At 38.8% G+C, this 22,901-nt stretch overlaps 1 protein-coding gene across 1 annotated transcript in view; it reads left to right on the forward strand.

The window, feature by feature from the left end:
- Positions 1-22,901, forward strand: part of Kcnh5 (potassium voltage-gated channel subfamily H member 5) — a 301,133-nt gene that overhangs the window by 168,684 nt on the left and 109,548 nt on the right. The window contains exon 8 of the mRNA XM_041658809.1: positions 14,751-14,950. Within this exon, the coding sequence (XP_041514743.1) occupies positions 14,751-14,950 (200 nt within the window). The remainder of the gene's footprint in view (positions 1-14,750; positions 14,951-22,901) is intronic.

The following is a 22,901-nucleotide window of genomic DNA, read 5'->3' on the forward strand; positions in this document are numbered from 1 at the left end:
AAGTTCCCATTGGCTCTACTGACTATAAGCAGCTAATTACATTGCTTTGTTTCTGTTGTTCAGCTCTTGTTGTGTAGGCACAAGGGCCAAAAGAACACTCCCTTTCTCGGGAGTAAGGTCTCAGCCATTTATTCCACTTTTTTAGTTTCTGGGTGGTGAAGTTTTCTTATCACATGGGTTTGTTCTTCTAATTCAGTGGTGATATTTTATCATATCTATAATGGTCCCTTGCATATTACACTTTAGAAGAATCAGCCTTGTGGAAACTTGGAGAGGAGTAATATTATTCGGTCAAGGAAGTGCCCCAACATGTGTGAAATGAGGCGCAGTGCTTCCAGAACCGTAGGGAAGATGATGTTACTCAGTGTGCATGGCTGTCTGAGACAATGCACACAAAATCACAGAAACTGTTATCGTGTCTACAATAAATTTGCATTTTGTGCAGAAAATCTTCAAGCACACTGAAGCAGTTGCCAGAAAGCATTGGGAAGGCACAGGTCAACACAAAGGGAGACATTATGGATTGGAAATGAATAGGACAAGAGGAGGCAGTAGATAGCTCCCAGATATAAATGTGTTAAGTGCTTGGCTGCTTACTATCAGAGTCTGACCATGGTACCAGCCTCTCCTGGGCCTCATGAGTGCACCTGCTCCCTCCTGCCTGTTGCTTTGATTGGAAAGTAGTTTTCCATGGAGATCTGCAATGTTTGTTGATTTTCAATGATCAAAACAGGTTCTCAAAACACACAAGTATGGAAAAATGGTGTTTGTTGCAAGACTTCTTAGTGCTTTTGATATGCTAATATTCATTGTGATATGCTAATGTGGATTAGGACTCTCCATGAAAGATAATTAATATGCAATGTTAATGAAACTTATTTGATTGAAAATCCTTGTTTTTTTTCTCTTTTTCTGTTTTTAAAGAGAAACATCTGTTACCATCACAGGCCATTATTATAGTGTTCCAATAGATTACAGCTTGCAGATGTTGTCTGTTACATCAAATAAAATTCCTTACACCTTGACCAGCTAATTTTGCTTTATTTAAACATGTTCATCTTACACTCAGAGTCTGCTTAATTAACCTGAATACAGGCCTAGCAATGAAAGAACACAGTGGCTTCAGATTCCAGAGCCGTGCTTTTATATTATGTACTCATATGCATATAAGAAGGGGTGTGGGAAGAGTACCATATTCGGGAAAGGAAGAAGATGCTAAGATTTTTTTTTTTTAATAATCACATCAGGCAGTTTGAGAGGGAGGCCCAACAGGGATGCAGCTGTGAACTAGATTCCAGCAAATGGACAAACTTCTTCACAGATTGCATCCCAACGGAGGTAATGAACAAAAGCCCACAGACTTTGCCTCGTGAAATAGAGGACCACAGGAAGAAAAACTGGAATAGGGTTGCGTCACCTGTCATGCTGGTTTACCTTGGACCTTACCTTAATCCCTTCTGGGCAGTATGACTGTGAAGCTGCCTCCTTTGTTCCCCAGAAGCTGTAGAATGATTAGTGGTGAGGACCCCTTGGAAGGGGAGCAGAGCAGGATGGGAAGAGGTGTGCTACAGAAGCAAAGGAGTTAGTCCTGTTTTAAAGGGAACTTATCAGGGGCAACTTCAAGTTAGCAACGATGAGGCTGAGCCAGAGTTTTAATGTGGACCAGTTTCAGTGGAAAATAAGGACCACCCATTTTGTTTTGACCCTATTAGCCCTTTCAAAACACTTGGCCAAATTTGTTGTTATTTAATGATCAGTCTTCTTATTGGGTTGACTTTTCATCATATTTCTGATACATTTCTTATGACATTTTAAAGACCATGAGATAATTTATAATTATAATAGAGTTTTATGACAAGATGCTTCAAGTATTAGTATAAAGAATGTAAGCATGTGAGCAAAATTGTATAGCTACGTATTGGACATAATTATTAGCATTATGCTTACACATAGCAAGCATGCAATAACTTGTATTTTAATGCATTAGGCCAACATTTTGCAAAAAGACTTAATGATATTTATCTCTAAAACCTCATTAAGAAAAATTTGATCATTACATGTAACTTAATATCTATGATCATACAAACTAGTTATGTATTTCTTAAGAAAATGTACCTTTGTTGTGTTAGTTGCTTTCATTAATATTATTTCATTAATAATCTACTTTGGTGACGATGCTAGGTCATTTGTTAGGTGATCTATGAAATCTTAATAAGCAGTAAGATAATTTGTGCATTGTGTCCAGTAACTGGAGAGATAGAGCTATGCTCTATTATCTATTCATTGAGAAGAAAAGCCTTAAACCTCCTTTTTTATATTGTCAGGCTAAGTTAATTTTTATTCATTTATTCATTAGGCAGAGCCATGACTTGAGTGGAAAAGAAGGTAAGTGCATAGTTCCTTGTTTCCAGGAGTTGAGTTTGTGTAGGGAAGTAATTTTCTCGGAAGAAAATCCAAGAAAGTACTGAGTCTGGTAGATAGACACTTCTCCCCATTGTGTAGACAATGTATAGAAGTTTGCTCAGGTTACCTTTATTTCATAGCTTATTAGGACACACTAAAGATTTTGAAGAAGCAAATATAACTGTTTTGGACTTCTTTAGTTATATACAGTCTGTGCTAACAACTAACAGGAGAGAGTGAACAGCTAGGAAGCCATTGTGGTCATCATGGGACTGTAGGATCCTGGAGGATTAATAGAAAGATGCCTTGAGTATAAGGGATGTTCCAAAAGAAGAATAAAAACTCAAGTAGAGATTTTATAAGGAGAAAAAACAGCAAGAGAAGTGGACATGATTTAGGTCAGTACCCAAAGACATGATTTAGGTCAGTGGTTCTCAACCTGTGGGTTGCCACCCCTTGGAGTTTGAATGACCCTTTCACAAGGGTCACCCAAGACTCCTGGAAAACATAGCTATTTATATTACAGTCTGTAACACTATCAAAATAACAAAGTAGCAATAAAAAATAATTTTATGGTTGGGGGTCACCATAACATGAGGAATTGTATTAGGGTGTTGCAGTATTAGGAAGGTTGAGAGCCACTGTTGTAGGTGGTTATATTCAGGTCCATATGTGGAAGCTGTCTGTCTTCCACTGTGTTAAAACTATGTGGGTTTCACATATTGAGGGAATGTTCTCAGAATGGAACCCAAGTGCCTCCCCAACTTCAACATGGAGGTCTTCACGCACCCCAAATGTTATTTCTCCACTTTGAAAACTTGAAGGGTTTGTAGTTTTTAAATTAGATGTGAAGTGGAATAAATAATGATAGTGCACTGGCTCTCTGGACCTGGGCTGGTCACCCTGCCACCCAAGGGCTTTAATACAGGAGCTGGAAGTCACTGGTCAAACATATATTTGCATATTCCTGAATTGGACAGCCTTGTGCCTGCACATGGAGAGACTGTCTTCACAACCTATGTGTAGCACTGACACTGGATCGTGATGGAAGGTTTCTGAGTACAGCGATGATTTAATAATTCAGACTATGAAAGTGGCAGTGGGGTACTATACATATTAGAACTATATCTGTCATGTTCCCTGAGTAGTTTGTCTTCCAAGATTAGCTAATTAGAAACGCCAGAAGCATATATCTAATTTTATTGAATTCTTAATTCATTGAAAATAAAAATCAATCCTGATTAGTGTTAAATACGTACCCTAATGGATAAGTTGTCATTCTTAGCGTAAGTGAGGTGAACTATAATTTTCCTTTTGTTTACAAAGCTATTACTTAGCCAGCTTTCTTTTCTGTAGTAGCACATGACTAATCTTTGAAAGTAGTAACTAAAACAGACACAAAATTTTGCCTGTGTCACATCTCATCTCAGTGAGGACCTCGTGGCATCTCTTGACATGTCATCATTTAGGGGATGTACACTGTTTCTGGTTCATCTACATTCGAGTTCCTGAGAGCTTTTCTTTAAGACCTGCTGTTCATGTGGGAAACTCTGAGCCCTGTCAGGGATATAACTGACAGTGGTAACTGTGGTTTGCTGTGGAGCGGGAAGATTAATTGTATTCAGGACCCGTCATAAAGTTGATATGAATGCTGAGTTGTACAGCTGTTGAGACTGCAGCTCTGATCAAGCTACGACTTGGGTCGGATTTCCTTCCCAAATATGTTCCCCTGTTTTTACAATGGGAATAAAATGAAGACCTCCAGAGATGGTGTGGATTCCTAGGGCCCCTGCAGAGTGCTCACAGTCAACACGGCAAAGGCTGCCGTCACTATTATCAGCATGAGGTTTCTTAGTGCTCCTTCTAATTACCTGGATTCCACCTAACTGCACTCTAGTAGTAACTCTGGTCTCTACCTAGAATGCAATCATAAATATGATGCAGTATAAAGATCTGAAAATACAGAAAGCATCCCCAAGTTTTAAAAGCTTAAAATTCTTTAAAAGAAACCCACCACAAATTCTATTGCCTCTATAACAACTGTCTGCAATTCACAGTGCCCAATAGTTTATCAACATACTGTAGTCACTTTTCTAAGTACACACAGCTATAAAACACTTCCTCCATTGCATTCAGCAATGCGTAGGAAAAATACAGATAAAAAGGGTATTTATGAGAGCCACATTTAGCAATTAATTTAAGTGAGGGTGATGTGGGAGTGTCATATATCAATCTGTTGATTTCATTGGTTAAGTAATAAACAAACTGCTTGGTCTCATAGCTTAGAACATAGGTGGGTGGAGTAAACAGAACAGAATGCTGGGAGGAAGAGAAAGTGAGGTAAGACGCCTCAGACAGAGACGCCATGCAGCTCTCTCCCAGGCACATGCGATGAAGCTCCGACCCAGGATGGACGTAGGCTAGAATCTTCCCGGTAAGCGCACCTTGGGGTGCTACATACAGATGCTTAGAAATGGGCTAAATTAATATGTGAGAATTAGCCTAGAAGAGGCTAGATAGAAATGGGCCAAGCAGTGTTTAGAAGAATACAGTTTGTGTGTTGTTATTTCGGGGCATAAGATAGCCAGGCGGCCAGGGTGCTGGGGACGCAGCCCCGCCGCTCCTAATACAACAGAATGGCACCCAACACTCCTATTACTACATGAGGGTGAGCCAGAATAATCAGTGCAGCAGGTGCTGTGAAGAAAGCTCAGGGTAGGGAGAGGTGTACGAGAAGGTAAGGGGTGAGAACTAGCAAATAGCTAGAGGTTTCTGAGGATAGCCTGCGTTTTTAATTTTATATCTACTTACTTTGTGTGCATCTGTCTGCGTGAGTATTCATGTTGGCCTGTGTGCATGTGCAAGCGTGAATTAATGTGTATGCATAATTGTGGAGGCTAGAAGAGAGCAGCTAATACAGTCCTCAGGAACTCCATCCACCTCTTCGGAGTCAGAGAATCTCACTGGGCTAGAGCTCTCTGATTGGACTGGACAGCCCAGTGAACTCCAAGTAGTCTCCTGTATATATGTTCTTCTCCCCCTCAGTGATGGGGTTCTAATCTCACACCACCATAACCAGCAGTTTTCTGTAAAGCCTGGGGAACAAACTCAGGTCTATGTGCTTTCAAAGCAAATATTTTATTGATTGAAAACCCCATACACTCATCTAATAACAGGCAATTTTAATTTCCAGTTTTCTTTGGCTGCCTGACAATTGATACATCTAGGGATTATTTGCATATATAAGAAATGGATCTGAACTGATGAGGACAATATATTATTTAGCTAGTTTGTAAAATCAACATTGCAAAGACTATAACTGTATAAACAAATGATGTATACTAAGTTTTTAGAACTCTACATGCATTGTGATGGATTAGAGAGAATAAAGAAAATGGGTTTACTTGACATAAAATCACGGGAGAGAGATAAGTGATCTTGGTACTTCATTTTACTTTACTTGATTTTTTTTTAGGATTCTTGTTTTTAATTAAAATCTTGTTTTTTCCCCCCATTCCTTTCTAACTCACCCTTCCTTCCATCTTTGATATAACATTAGTAAATGATAAATACAGGATTATGACTTTATTTTTAACTTTAAAACCATCCTAGTGATATAGAAACTAATGTCAATTACTAAGGCCATTTTGGTGAAGTTGATTGTTAGGATAAACACAAGAGCTGCTCTAGGCTAGTGAAGTCCCTCCAGTATTAGGCTAAATAAAACCTGATATGTGGTAAAAAACGATCTCTCTTCTGCCTTGCTTTCTCTTAGAAGCTGACTGTTCATCCTAACAGTTTATCTATCAACTTGTATTACCTCATTGGATTCTTCTTTCAAAACTCAGTACCTCTGAAAAGGGTAGTGTTTTCAATAGTTTTTAATAGTCAGCACACAAAGCATTTAATGAGATTCACTTAGAAAAGACAAGTGACACAGTGTAGATACTGACTGGCATGGAGCATGGACTAAATGAAGACTAGAGAAAGAAAGTGCCCAGCTCATATGTGAATGTCTGGAGGGGCCCTATATCACAGAAAACAGGAATCTTTAGAGGAGAAGTGGGAGGTGAGCCGCTCTGGCACCTGAGATTTTTGAAGACCAGCCTTTCGCTTTAGAACAACTGGAGTCATGACAAATGCTCTCGCAAGCTATATAGAAAACCACACGTTGATGGGATTCATTCCCGTTGTCTCTGAAACATCATCAGTAAAGGTGGACTTCAGTGAACTGAATAGAAAGCAAACGGTGGTTAAAGCACTTCTGTGACTCCACAGTTTGCCGGAATTGCATTTCCATGTCAGTATTTTAGAGAGCTCTGTCTAAGATGAACGAGCAAATACTAAGATACACAGAAGATAATTAGTGAAAAAGTCAAGGTTGCATTCATTGTGAATAGGCACAAAAAGGTCCACAAAGAAAATATTATTAATAAGAACATAGTGGGTGCAGCTTGACCTAAGAACAAACAAAATGGAATGAATTTGGTACATTATTTGTTCAGAACCTTCTCTGACATTGTTACTTTATCTGCTCTCAGTAGCAACTCACTAGTGGAGGCTTCTACAGTTAATTACCTGAATATAGATTTTTGTTTGTTCTACAAATTATTCAATTATGAGAAATAAACTACAGATCTTTCATATGCTTTGAATGGTTATAAATTTATTTGTGGATTTTTGTAAATGATATATTAAAGAAAATGTAATCTTTCTTTCAAAATGTGACTTGAGGTAATTAAGATTAGTATTTCACCATAGGATATTGTGTATATTGCGTGAAGGTGATACCCTTTTTTTTTAATTGGCATATTCCAAATGCATGTTTTTTGAGATTTATAATATAATTATATTTCTTCCTTCCTCTTTCTCTCTCCAAAGCGTTTCATAAAACCTCCTCAACTCCTTCAAATTCATGGCCTGTTTTTTCATTAATTGTTGTTGCATGCATACATGTATAATATACCCAATAAGTATGATCCATCTACAAAATGTATCCTGCACTGAAAGTTCAGGGAACATTGTAAAAGAGGCCATGGAAAGATTTGAGAGCCAGGGGATAGGAGAGCTGGCTGTGATATTGTGTGTCCTGCCATTTAAGAAGCGACACTCATAGAGTCTTACCAGCATGAGCACCCAACCGTGAGCAGAATAAGGATGACATCAGTGGGCATTCTGAATTGGGTGGGGACAAGCCCATGAAGCCTCAAGGCTACACAAAGAATTAAAGACAACCAATGAAAGCTGGGAGCAGGAGAGGTGGTCCTCCCCAGGGAAGAGTATACCAATTGGTTGTTCAGGGCCAAATGGTCAGCCCTGAAAACAGGTCTCTTTTTCAAACTTTAGTCCTAGTGGCTAGTGTACTGGCTGGCATACAATTTGCACTTTCTCAGAATACATTAAATCAGATGGTTCTTTAATACCGATAATTATTTATAGTAATAGCATTAAATCTTCAAAATATTTGCAAGAATTCTTTGAGAATTTTATATACTTTATTTTGATCATCTTCTCTCCCAGCTCCTTCCCTTAATTTCTCTTAGACTCACTCAGCCTACATCTGTGTTTGAAAGCATTAAGTGCTCACTTATCACTTTATGCTTTAAGAATAGGTGCTTTCCAAAGGATAGCCAGTCTATAGTCCATGACTCTGGAGAAGCTGGGTAACAAGGAGAACCCTAAAAACATGGAACCCCCTAGGAAGGAGAAACAGACAAGCTCTCCTGAGAAAGTTGGGAGTGTAGGGGCAGGGAGAAGGAAGGGTGGAAGGGGAGGGGGAGAAGAAAAGGGAAGGGGGGAGGAGGAGAACATGAGGGAAGTGGATGAACAGGATAGGGGAAGGACAGAGAGAGGGAGCAAGGAAAGAGATAACTTGTTTGAGGGAGCCATTATGGGGCTACTGAAAAACCTGATACTATGGAAATTGCCAGGAATATTTTCTCAGGAGATCTTGTCTACAGTGGGGAGGGCCTCTGTCCTGCCTCAAGGTGATGTGCCAGACTTTGTCGACTCCCCATGTTGGAAGCCTTACCCTCTCTGAGGAGTGGATGGGGGTAGTGTGGGGGAAGGTGGGAGAAACTGGGAGGAGCAGAGGGAGAGGGAACTGGGATTGGTATGTAAAATGGCGAAGAATGTTTTAAAAAAAATGTTTCTAGAGATAAAAATAATTTTTCTGCCTTTCTGAATAAAACAAACAAACAAACAGAGAATAGGTGCTTTCAATTTTAAAGCATAAAACCATATTTAATGTTGGGAAGCTTTATTCCCCAAAGTGACTCTGGCATGATGGCATGTAGCATGAGTGGCTGTCTGCCCTCCTGTCCTAGGTCCTTGAATACTGAGAACTACTCTGCTTTTTTATGGTTTAAATTATTATAGTTGCAATATCTAATCAAACTTAGTGACTTTTCAAAAAGAACTACAATTTATTATGTCATGAATCAGTGACTTATGGAAGGCTTGGGGAACATGAATTATTTCTACTTCGTTTGGTATTGGCTGAAATGATTTGAATGGGCCTGGGAAAGCCACCCTTTAATTGACTCAACCAAATAGCTGGTAACCCAGTCCTGCTGCATTGTGTGCTGCGCAGACGATCCCAGCTTAGTGGAGCCTCATCTTTCATATCTCAAATATACTGAAAAGAGACCTAATGATCTCGAATGTGACCAGAAATGTGTGTTCATATCAATATTTAAAATATTTAAAAATCACTTAGTCTGAGGTCAAGACTCTTGACCAGGGTTCTTTGTTTCTCTCCATGAAGTGGTGTCTAGAACCTTTGACGTCCTTGTGAGGTGGAAACTGAATTTTCAAGGAAGATGTTTAAACAACAAAGAACCTGGGTTATCTAGATTCCTAAAGCTTAAGCCTAGATGTTATTGTGACCACAGCCAACATATTCCCTTGAGGGTATGCCAAGATTTAAGGGGAAAGGGACTCTGCCTCTTGATGGCAGAGGTATCTGAGTATTTGTCACTATTCTTAATCACTCATAATTTTCTTTACAGTAATCATTTTGTAATGGATAAAGGAAGACTAAGACTTTACATTAGACATTTACTGGTGTGAATGTCAAGATCACTAAACCCAAAGCTTACCAAACTAGCAGTTGCATTATGTCTAAAAGGTCACAAAAATCATATAAAAAGTGATTTTTAAAATTGTCACACGCCATCCTTGTCATTATTAATAAGTGATTGACTATCTCCACTCAGAGAGAAAAACACTGAGATATATCTCTCTACACAGCTAGCCCTCTCCATCATGAACATTTATGTCTGCTATGTAACAATGGGGCTTTCCAATGTATTTATTATCTTAATGTGACTAGGGCTTATAGAACTTTTCTTTTTAAATATTTCATTATAATACCTGTCTTAGTAATATGTATTTTATGTGCACCATTTTATCACCAATAATGGGTTTGAAATACTGTTTTTTGGCATAGGATTTACTAGAAAAATATTGAACACCAACCATGTCCCAGGAACTGTGTGTTCTTTGGGGGAAAGATAATGAAGAGCATGAAAGAAAAGGCCATGTGCGCTTAGGTTTTACCTCCTTAGTGTGGAAGATGAACAATAAACAAATGAGCACACACATCTAAATGGAAGCAAAGATAACTGTGTTTTGTCAGGGATATGGAATGCTGGCAGAAGAGAACATTTAGCCGGTGTGGTCAGGAAAGGTCCCTGAGAAGAATGGAGCTATAAGCAGGTACTTGAGTGAAGCAAAGAGATTACTGTAGAGAGGGAAGTTGCTTAGTGACCTGGGAAGGATGAAGCTGTGGTGAGAAGCACACTCTTGGGTATTGCTTATTATTTGTTCATTTCCTTCACATATATTTCTCGGGAAATTTAACTCATTTATAGTTTATATAATTATTAAGTAATATCATGCTTCTGACATTTTGCGGCTGGTTCTTAGTTTTTCTCTTTTCTTTCTCTTTCTCCCTTAGACTTCTCTACAGTGCTTGAGTGATGTTTTTTTTCTAAGAGTCTGTTTTGACTCCTTGCTTTACTATTATTGGTGTATCTGTCACTGGTTTTTGCTTCATGGTTAGAGTGGGACCTAAGATAAACATTATTGGATTAAAGTAAGGCATTTTAAAATGTGAGTTGCTCAAACACTATCATAAAATGGGTCAAATAACAAGAAAATAAGGGAGAAAGAGAGGAGAAGAGAGAAAAACACTATATGTATATTTACCCATCTCCATATTGTGAGTTTAGATGTTCTGTTATACATCTTTCTATATTGCCTACTTCAACAGTTATTAATTCTGATTGCCTTCGTTTTGTTTGTATGCTAGACATGCATGGTCTATGCACTGTGTTTACCATGTGTTAGGGTATTCTGAATTTGTGTAGTTCCTCTTATTATGAATGAATTTTAAACATCCAGAACTTCCTTGCTGATTAGCAGCTTCTCAAGCCATTTAAAGAACTTGTTAATTCTTCCTTTTGCAAGGACATGTAAGGTGGTGATAGTTTTTCAACTTCTGTTTGTCTGAAGCCTTTTTTATCTCTGAACCACAGCTTCACTGGGTATAGTATCCTTGATTGATAGTTTCTTTTCCTTGAGCATGTGACAGATCATCCTAATACTTCCTTCTGGCCTGTAGGGTTTATGCTGAGAGCAGGTAATTGGAACATGTGTGTGTGTATGCATGTGCATATAAGTATGCATGTATGTGTTCGTGCATATGTATGCATATATGCATGTATGTTAATTATGTCCGTGTGTGTATGTATGTGTGTGTGTGTTGCTTTTTTGCTTTCTCAATAACCTTCTCTTTGTATATAACCTCTGAGAATTGATTATGCTATGATTTGGAACAGATGTCAATGAACTGAGTCAATCATGATGACCCTTGAAACCAATTATGGTGACAATGACCTTCATGTACCTGTATTTTAGTTTCTTTTCAATTTTAGGACCAGGCAGTTTTCTGTTATTATCTCTTTGAGCATGCTTCTTATCTCTGTAACAATCTGCACACCCTCTTGTCGGTTCTTCTAATACTGTTTCAATGTTGCCGTGAGTTTTCTTTGCTCTTCATTCTTTCTTCTTTACTATCCTTTGATAGTCTTTTGATAGCCTACTAATTATTTATTCTATGAAAACTATTGATTTGGTTATAGTTTGTATGCTTTCAATTCAAGGCTTACTGGTGTTAGTTATTAAGTTACTACAATCCTCTATGTTTCTCTGATAAAAATACTGAGTTTTTTTTTCCTCTATGTTTCCTTGAAGTTCATTCAATTTCCTTAAAGGCTTTAAAAATTCTCTGGCTGTGTATATATTGATTCCTTTATGGTCAGTTATTGGCAGTTGATTTTGTCCATTATTGTCAGTTGATGATGTGGCTTCATTGTTGCTCGTCTTGGGAATTCTAAGCAGCTGCTTTGTGGCCACAGCTATTTCATCAGTGGATGAGAATTTGAGTTCAGGTTTGCCACAAGTCTACACTGGAGCACTGCCATGGTTTCAATATTGTGAAGTGCTTGAGGCCCCTGTTAGCATATTGTTGGGTCGCTGTTTCTGTAGCTCTCTCTAGGGTTGGGGTGAGCGCAGATACCTCGTCTATAGTTACTGATGTGTGGTCAGAAGCCCCAGGGTTCTTCTGACTCTTCCTTGACCTCATGGCAGAAGGACTATATATAAACTCCCATAAGCCAACAATACTATCATACTATTGCATCCAAAGCCCAAACTCTTCTGGACTTAGCTCAGTACAGACTAGAGTCCCAGCCCATGCCACTGCAGTCTGCTGGTGGCATAGTCTCACCTTACGACTCCTGCAGCTATCCAGAGATAAGCTCTAGAACACAGATGTGTTACACTAGGGCATCAGGTCTCTGTCTGTCATCAGGAGATGTTCAGAAGCCCCCACCCCTCGTGGGCCTTGGCCTTGGTGTAGAAACTTGAGATCTGATAGGCAAGGTGTTGGGTTTTACCGAGTGGGCAGAATTCCACTGAGGTCTTGTACTTACCCCACCCTTCCTTTACAGTAGGTACAGTATTCCCCCACACTGTGCTCAGTTGGAATGAGTCCATTGCCATGCTAGCATGACTTCAAGTGAGGCTGGAGCCCTGATTTTTAATGGATTAGATTTTACAGTGGCAGGTCTAGGTCAAAAATCTAAGCCATAAGCTTAATTATCTCTTCCCTTGAGCAGGAGAAGTATCTCACTGTACTGCATGAAGTAAGAGGATAGCCTAGGAATTTGTTTCTTTCTGTATTTTTCAACGCTTCCTTTCTTAATATGCTAAAACCAACCAATTTCAATCCTCTCTCTCTCTCTCTCTATCTCTCTCTCTCTCTCTCTCTCTCTCTCTCCCCTCTCTCTCTCTCCTCAGCTCTTGCAAAAGGGTGAAAAGCCATTTAACTTCATGCTTCTCTGGGAGATATTACTTGTTGTCACTTTGCTCTGTCTCTTTGTGGAAGGCAGCAATAATATATTTGTCAAATACAGTCTATTGCAAGCACATTATGGAGTCAGTCTAATTAAACATAAATAATGGTAGTCCTGCAGCACTGACTGACAATTTATAAAAAACCTGGAACTATTACAGAACACAATTAGTGCACTGTCTCCTTATTCTGTAATGATTCATCACCTAAAAAATTCACTCTGCTTGTTTCTTTTCTGAAAACACACACTTGCATATTTTTAATGTTATTCTCTATTAATTGTTCATATTGCTGCTCAAGAGCAACAGTGATGTAATGGAAATGCCATGTCTAGGATTGCTTTCATTTTGGGGGGGTGCCTTTAGAGATGATTATTCAAAGTTTTGAAGATACAGTAGAAATGCAAACCCTATATTTCTACCAAATTATAATTAAATACGACCTATTTAAAAGGATTGTCCTGCTCTGGTATCTAAATCTTTAAATGACAGTGGAAAAAGTAAAAACTACAGAAATGTTTATAAAATAATAGCTTTCTGTTGTGGCATTACAATGTGTTATGGTTTGATGCTTTCAGATAAACAAATAGTTTCTCCCCAGTTACAGACAGGATCCGAAGTTGCTTTACTAACCGGACTTAACATCATTTCTACCCAACAGGATTTGGCTGGAGAAGCTGCAGAGGGAAATAGTTCATGCTTTTTCTCAAGAAGTGATTTTTTTTCCAAATGCTTAGAAGATGGCAGGTGGAAGTGATCTCTGCCGATCACACATATTTGTAAATACCTGTGATGGCTACATGGTGTCTACTGAAAATCAGAGCACAGAGCCACCCCCTTTCCCATGGTGAAATCATCATGATCATGAAAGAGATAACGAAAGCCATGATGGGAGGAGGTGATGTAGGATAAGACAGTGGACCTATGTGCAGTTGGGGTTTGAACTAAATGACTTTTACACAGTTGCCCCAAACTGATTGGATCCAGAGAGAGGGAAACTTGTACACTCTAGGTTCAGACCCAGGCAGTACTCATTTTCATTCATAGTCCCCTGCTGATAAATCACAATGGTCACAAGCTGTCTTTGCTCCTGAAATGATGGGCTCAAAACACTTCTCCATCTTCCAGTAGTGACAGACTTAAGGACTCCCAGCACCCTGCCAGTTTTAGCTCAGCGTTTAGTCTTATCCCTGCTCATCTGCACCAAGTTCTAAAAGTAGAGCACTTTAATCTGACTCCACCCCCTGGATTTCTGATGTTCTGTCAAAAATTATTTATAACCAAAGAAGTATTCCGAAAGCTGGAGGGAGTAAGCTGTGAGAGGAGCGTGCATTTTTAAGTCAGATCATCAAGCCCTGGAAAACGATGGCTTGATTAGGCTTCCTTCGGGAGAGTGGGCTAGAGGAAAAAAGGCCAGAAATGCTGGGGCTTGGTGAGATGTCTTGGTGAGTAAACTGCATAAGTCTGGTGACCTGAGCTCCATCCCCAGAGCCAATGGAAAGGTGACAGGAGAGAAGTGATGCCACCAAGTTGTTCTCTGACCTCTGTACACGTCGTTACACACACACACACACACACACACACACACACACACACACGATTATAATAAGAAGAAAATAAACTAGGGTTAGAAACTTTAGCAAGTTTATAACTTTGTGTTGTCTGATTATTTATGAAGTGTTCACACTGCTTTCATGGAGCTTCACGCAGTTTGACATGGTGGTGTTAGCTGAGGTCACAAGCCTTCTTCCGTGCTAAGCATTCTAGTAGCCCTACCAGGTGCCAAGCAGTCTTGTCAGGGTTTCATATGTGTTAGCCTCTGGAAGTAAATCCAAATATTTTTGTCACATTATTTATTGATTTAGTCAGCTTTATTTATTTTTTCACTTGGGATATCTGTTTTATTTTTATCATTTCTTTTATTTCAGCTCTTCTTTATGCAACTATTTTTGGAAATGTTACCACAATTTTCCAGCAAATGTATGCCAACACCAACCGTTACCACGAGATGCTGAATAATGTTCGAGATTTCCTGAAATTGTATCAGGTCCCCAAAGGCCTTAGTGAACGAGTGATGGATTATATTGTCTCGACATGGTCAATGTCAAAAGGCATCGACACGGAGAAGGTAGAGTTGTTTGTTGTTATTATTATTATTGCTGATAATCTTCTGCTTACAGGATATTTAGATGCATGTACATTTCCCACTCATATTTCTCTTGTGCAACTGCTTTAGAGATGCTACTATAGTTTTTGTAAGTGACATTTCAATCAATTGTATTTATTGAGTGCTTAGAAGGTGTGGAGCACCCAATCATTAACAATCAATTAGTACCAGCCATGATATCCAATGGAGAAAATTTGGTTTATGAAAACAGCTCATTACCCCATTCCCCATGACACTTCATTACCACTTAGTAATTTTCTGTTACACTCTCAGAGCATCCTCCTCTGAGATCTTATTCATAATTTTCCCTTTTGCTTGCTGTCCATTTAAAAATGAAAAGACTTCGGAGAGATGGCTCAGCAGTTCAGAGAGTTTGCTGCTCTTGCTAGTGACTTGAATTATGTTCCTAGTAGCTATGTCTGGCAGCTCACAGCCACCTGTAACTCCTGTTACAAGGGAACACACGCCCTCTTTTGGCCGCTGTGGGTATCTGCATGCACATGTGTACACACACACACACACACACACACTCAAACACACACAAACTTTTTTAAAAGTATATTTTTTAAAAAGGAAAAAAAAACAGAATGAAAATTTCTTGTTATATGTGAAAAGATATATTCTCTTCTATCATATCTTTCTCTTAAATGTCTCTTTATCAAATGCATTATAAAATACCTTGGTTATTCTTAATCTTCCCTTGATCTTTCATACATGCAGTAGAGACATACTTCCTTCCCACTCATTCCCATGCCTCATTTCATGCCTTCTAAAGGGAACTTCTCTTTAATTTCCCCACCCATTTTATACTTGGGCAAAGAAGGACTGATAAAAGCCAATTGAAATTCCTCACTTTCCTGTACCATTGGAGTCACATAAAATGTTAGGGATGGCAGCTTGAGCTGGCATACGGCAAGTGAAAGCCAATCCCGAGTTATTTAGTTTCTAGCACCAGCGAAGACTGTTCTTTGTAGAGCACTTGCATTTAGCAGCTGACAGCCAAATTACAAAATACCTTCCTTGCCATTAGTAGGTGGTATGTGTTTTTAACCTCTGTCTCTCTGTCTCTGTCTCTCTGTCTGTCTGTCTGTCTCTCTCTCTGTCTCTCTCTCTCTGTCTCTCTCTCTCTCTCTCTCTCTCTCTCTCTCTCTCTGTGTGTGTGTGTGTGAGAGAGAGAGAGAGAGAGAGAGAGAGAGAGAGAGAGAGGAGATTACCAACTACTCTATAAGTATCTTTCAATGTAGTGTGGAAAGCACAACTGATCAAATGAAATTTCACACAGTAGCAAGCAAGTTTCAAGTCAGAGCAGATATTGTGGGGACCAGGTTATTGAGGGAAGGTGTGAAGAATGATTGTGAAGTGTAAGGGAATCTCTCTTCCTCTCTCTCTCTCTCCCTCCCTCCCTCCTTCCCTCCCCCCCGTGTGTGTGATGTGCAGAGTAGCTGCATAGAGGAATTATGAAACAGTGAGATGTTCTCCTTTTTCAATATTTCACATCTGCAGCATAAATTCCCCAACTAAATGACCACAGAAGAAAACGTAATGAAAGCATATTTCTTGCATCTTGATTAATATCCACTGATATTTGTTTAGTGGGAAATGTGTGAAGAACTTTTAGCAGGGTGGCGAAAAAGGTAAAACCACAAATGCTGTAAGAAAATGGGAGAAAGTGAATTTTTCTACACCGTTGGAACATCAATTAGTACAACTGATATGGAGCATGGGATGTTCCCTCAAAATGCTAAGAGCAGATCTAACACAGGGTAGGTCTATCTGTGCCGCTTCTTGGCAATTATGAAATGAAAGTCAACCATTGTAGGAAATAGATATTTATACCTTCACAACAGTCAAGATAAAATAAATGCTTAAATAGCACAATAATGAAATCCTGTTGTGTATAACAAAATGGATGGGGCTAGAGGATGTTACGCTAAATAGAATTAGACCTAGAAAGACAAATAACTAACTCATGCTCTCTCTAATGCAGAGGAGTTAAAAGACAACTTGAGTTTAGAATGGTGGTGACAAAGGGAGGTAAGGGCGAGGAGGGGAGGGGCAAGTCAGAAGGAGGGTGGGTGGAGGTAGTGAATCACACTTAGGGCTGATTTTGAGACCTCGGAAAGCAGACTTAAATGTGTGACAAATATGAAGACTTGGCTGTGCTTGTGTGAAACCCGCCATGATGATCGGTTCCTTCCAGCATAGGGAAATGCCCACTCAGATCAGCTGTGTGTCAGCTAGGGCGAGAGTCTGTGATGAGAACACGTGAGCCTGATTCTCGGCCTGCAGAGGGGATGTGCGGATTCCCAGGAATTGCATCCTCAGTGAGATAGATGCCTTTAAAAACAGTTCTTAGATTACATGTCATATGCTACTGAAACAAGAAAAAAACAAAAATTTGCATCCACTTCCCTGACTTAAGTAAAGAATCTAACAATAGAACAGAACTCTCCCTGGCCTGCTGGGCATTTAACTTTAAAATACAGTGGCAATGTTTTAAGATGCTGACAGAGAGTAACTAGAGAGATGGCTCAGTTTAAATGCACTTACTGTTCGTGCAGAGGACTCCAGTGTTTTCTGATGCTTTTAGGTGATCCCCATGTGAAAGGGTTTTTGACACCCCCCCTCAAAAAAGTGGTCACAACACACAGGTTGAGAACTGCTGCTCTAGGGTGATCTTATACTTTGTTTTTCCCTCTGAGGACCTCCCATTACCACACAGACACAAGACAGACAGACAGACACACATATATATATGACAGAGAGAGAGAGAGAGGAGCCCCCCCCATTAATAAAAAATCACTTAAGGAAAAATTTAAAGCTTTGAGTAGACATAGAGCATCACAGCAAAGGTACAAAACAAGTTTGTCTAATTTGTAAAATATTTTTAAAAACCAATAAGGTTAGAATACTTTGGCAACTAAGTGAGTCAAAGGTATAGTAATGTTATCTAGACATTAAAAAAAACATAGTGGTGGCCTTTAATTCCGGTACTCGGGAGGCAGAGGCAGGCAGATCTCTCTGAGTTGGAGGCCAGCCTGGTCTACAGGGCAAGTGCCTGGATAGCCAAGGAGGATAGTAACTAAGGCTACACAGAGAAACCCTGCCTCAAAAGACCAAAATAAGTCCTTGTTTGTCTAGTAAATTAGTGGATGTAGATTCTCCCTCAATAACTAGCACTGACTTCAGTAACATTGAGTGTTAGGTTTTCAGTAGCAGATGTTGTTTCCTTCTTGTTGAGTGGGTCTTAAATCCAATTAGAGAGCTGTTGGTTACCACCAAGATATCGATGCCACTAATGCACTCCTATTGTTATTATTGTTATTCCATACTTAGTGTTGATGTGGTTCATAGGCATCAAAGTTGTGTGGGACTCTTGGCTGCCTCCCTCCTTAGGAAGCTTGCATGATACCTTCTGATACCATGAAAGCTAGTCCTCAGAGAGGAGGCATTTAGGTTACCAACATGACTGCCCAAATGTGAGTTAAAAATAGTTGACACCAATCTTTTAAAAACACATTCCACTGGCAATTTAGTTCATGGAAACTACGCCCTCTAGGTGCTTAGGAAAAAATCCCCTACATTTGAATCCTCACTAAACGCCATCTACTACCTCAAGTTCCCGTCACCTCCATTGCCGTCACCAGACCCAAGTCCCTGTATTTCTTGGTAAAGTGAACTCTTGAGGGTCAGGAGGATGACTTGGGTTAAGTGATTAGAATGGTGGAGATGGGTAGGGGAGTTTATTGCCTTTACATGTTTTTTCCTTGCATAGTTCCCTTACATTTTCTTTAAAATACTTTTAACAATAGAGGTTATTAGCAAATTTGCACAAACACACCCCAAAGCAGGAGAATAAATGAAGCTCGGTGTCTGTTTTAATGCCTCTTTCTGTGTTAGCTCCCAAACAGCTGTCTGCTCAGTTCTATATACAATGAGATTGAATAACATGTTTCAACTAATTAGAGAAAACACATTGCTCCAGTTATTACGGTTTCTTTCTAGCTTCCCCACATATTGAACTTTATAGGCTTTTAAATTTAACGTTAACACACAAGCAAATCAATCTCATGGATCCAACTCAGTCTTCACTTAACTCTGTTTAGTCCAATCATGGGTTAAAAAAATACTCAAGTGGGGATGTGGACATTTTTAACATTGAAGTTTGTCTAGGTTAATTTTTTTTCATGAGTCAATGCCTAGATTAATTTTATCTACTAGACAACATTTTATTGACTATTAATCACTGCAGGTGCTTAGCATTTTTTAAAAAAAATTAATAACAAAATCCATCCCCTGTGCTTTGCCACTGGCTAACATTCTGTACTTAAAAGACTGAGAAATGGGTGGAATGAGAGGGGATTTAAAATGAAAGGAGATTATAGGGGAAATAGAAGAGATGTTGATTAAAGCTCATAAAACGTATCCTGATATTTAAAATAACTTTTCATGGAAATAATTCAAATGAAATAAATGATTTGGGACTATATTTTCATTTTAGGCACCACATAAAATGCACAACTCATACAATGTTTTCTAGAACATGTACTTCTCACTGTCCTGGAGTGTCCAGTGCCTCTTTCACAGGTTGGAACCTAAACCCTTATGATTTTTGTTTGGAGTTTTTACTGTTTTTCTAATACATAGCTTGAGCATAAATCAGTAGGCAAAGCCTTCTTGGTTTTCAGTTTTTGCTTTATGTTCTTTGTGCAAGATTAAATGCCAGTATGAATTTGCATTACATGGAATATTTTGTAAAAATTCATGACGTATGTTTATCTTTGTTTTAAAAGAGGTAACGATCATCTCAATACAGTCCACATTACTCAAGTCATAGGTCAACTATCATGATAACCTTTTGACCAGATATTTCAAAGAAATAATGTCAAAGGGCAATACACTCTGTCAAAGTTGAAGAAGGTGGTATACAGGTCTGACCATATTGCCATATAACAGACAGGTAAAAGAAATGTAAATATTCTCTCTGGTGGAGAGGAGACTGGGGAGAGGGGTGGAAGGTAGCTCAAGAACTAAATTTATTTAAAGAACATGTCTCCCTGCTTCAGAAGGAAATTCATATCTAGAGGTAGAGGATTCGGATAGACACAAGCAGAATCTAAACCCGACGATCTCTCAGGCCAGCACACTGCTCTCACTGCCTCTTCACTCTCTAGTCCTTGTGATTTCTACTGAATGAATTTAGATGGGACACGGAAACATAGAGTTGAAGAGAGTCTGTGTGTTACAGAATGACTCAAGGCACTCTCAAAGGTGAGAGAAGCTCATTGTATAGAAGAGTGCCCTCATTGGGTGAGACTGGACCGTAATAACCATTGTGCTAACCCACGGGTTTAGGTAGGCATTATGCTATTATTTTGAAGGTTTCATGAACAGAAACTATGGTGTGCTGATGTATCCTTGCTTGGAGTTCTGTTAGCTGTCATATCCAACTCAAGGACAAACATTTAAGAGATTCTGCATGAAACTTACAGAGAAAAATTCTATGCTAATTTAACACATATTTTCAGCATTTTTTCTTCTTTTTCCATTGGTGTGTGTGTGTGTGTGTGTGTGTGTGTGTACATCAGTGTGGAGACCTAAGCTTTATGTCAAGAATCCACTTTAATTGCTCTTTTACCTTCATTATAGAGGCACCACCTCTCAGTCTAATCCAGAGCTCTTTAGTGTGGAGCCTGTCTCACTCCTCCTTTGTTGGAATTGCAGGCCATCTTGCTTAGCCACCTACTAGTTTGTGTGAGTTCTGGGGATCTGGCTCCGGGCCTCACACTTGCCAGTTCAGCACGTTAACCACTGAGCAATCCTTGAGTTTCTAGTCTCAGTATTCTTTCTGTTAATTTATTTATATAGAGTGTTTCACAAGTGAAACTAATTAGATTTCTCAAGATGATAAAGTAAAGCACTCATTAAAAAATACTGCATTTATTTAATATTTAAAAAATAATGAGTTTGTGGATTCTCTGATGGGGCTAAGCCAGGTAAGCCCTGGTGTATTTCTTTTATAGACTTAAGTTACCTGCTTATTGGGCAAGAGACACTATGCCTATACTATCATTTAAAATACATAAATAAACAAATAAGCAAAACAAAACCATTCTTCAGCCTTCAGTCTAACTTTAAAAACTTTGACCTAGTCATGGTAAAGGAACTTCATGATTATCAACTCCATATGTGTTTCTTAATAGTTAACTCCTAAAGTGCTGTAGAATGAGTATTTGGAGTTGCGATAGTCATCCCTCTTTTCTAGCTAGCCTTCATACTATATCTAAGAAAGTAAATTTTATGTACTGCTCCTTCCATGGAGCCGAAGTTAAATAAGATAGCACTCCAGGGCACATTAGATAGAGGTGAATATGAACACAGTGCATTATAGTCACATATTAAAATGTCGTAATGAAAATCATTATTTTATATAATTAAAACACATTAATAAAATTGCTGAAAAAGCAAGTAAACCAGAACGGTCTTAGTAAACATATAATAGAATTATAATAAGCAAATGGGAATGTTAATACTTTCTGTAATAATAATTTGAATTTTAATTTCTCATGGCTTTTGTATAGTTTGAGAATTCAATGCAGTTTTATATTACTGTTAGCTAATATCATTGATTTGTAGATGTTCTCTACTAAGCAATGTTGTTTTCCATGCTAATGTTAAGGGAGAACATATTCTAACTAACTTAAGTCCTAATGACTCACACATCTCTCTAGGAATAATACCAAGTAGAATCTTTTCATTTTAGTTGCGTCATGTTGACATTGCTTTAATGCAACAGTACACACTAGTTTGTACTTTATTTTCTTGCCACTTAGCCATCAGCTTCTGAGGAAGGGTACAAGGACTCATTTGGTAGCTAAAAAGAAAGGGACAGATGGAGCTGTCTACATGAGGCCACAATGACTTAGTAACTTTGTCTAGACCAGAAGCATTGGGTCTCATCCTTCTGGGTTCAAATCTCTGGAAGAGATACAGCTACATAACTGACTTACTGAACTGCAGGGTGAAAAGTGGTCACATGATTCCTCCAGAGGGTAGGAACTAATAAGAGAGCAAATCATTTCATTCAGAGTGACGTGCATACATTTCTTTCCTTCTCCAGTGAAGAGAGCCATGTGGCTGGCATCATTTTCTCTGGCTTTACTTGGCATTTAGTGAGTGTACCATTGCCTTTAAATATGGATGGAAATGAAACATCGACTGGATCATAATTTAGAGAAGCAAATTGTTCTGTACATGCATGTGTTAAGAACAAATACGTAAACATATTCTATATTGTGGGGAAAGGTTAAGTCACCAGTCAATCTGAATGCAGACCATACCATCTTATGAGTCAGAGTCTGTATCGAGCCCGATATTTTATTCTGAGTTGCTTTGATCATTGGCTCCAGCCAGAGCAAATTTTTAGCAAATGACATCTGCATTTGAATGAAATCATGACTTTCTTTAGGACTTTGGAGATTATTTAGTTAAAGGTAGAATTATGAAGAAGGTCAGATTTTTATAATTTCTTTATTTAAAATAAACCTCCATTCATGACATTTCTCTTACTAGTTTTGCCATAGTTTGACTCTGCTCTTCTTTTAAAGGAAATTATTTATCTTATTTCATGTATATGTGTATATATGTGTGTGCCTGTGTGTATGTACGTGATCTGTGTGCATGCAGTGCCAGCAAAGGTCAGAAGAGGGCATCATATCCATGGTAACCTAGTTACAGATGGCTGAGACACACCTTGTGGGTGCTGGGTACTGACCCTAGTTCTTCACAGCAAGTGGTCTTAACCATTGAACCATCTCTCCAGCCCAACTGTGTTGTCCTTTATTATTTTTTCAAGGGTTTTGTGACATCATTCTCTTTACCCATCCTCCTGTCTTTTTCTTGGCTTTTATGA

The sequence above is a fragment of the Microtus oregoni genome, unplaced genomic scaffold, assembly GCF_018167655.1.
Source record: "Microtus oregoni isolate MIOR12 unplaced genomic scaffold, Mior012 000009F_ref0000495, whole genome shotgun sequence".
Lineage (NCBI taxonomy): Eukaryota > Metazoa > Chordata > Mammalia > Rodentia > Cricetidae > Microtus > Microtus oregoni.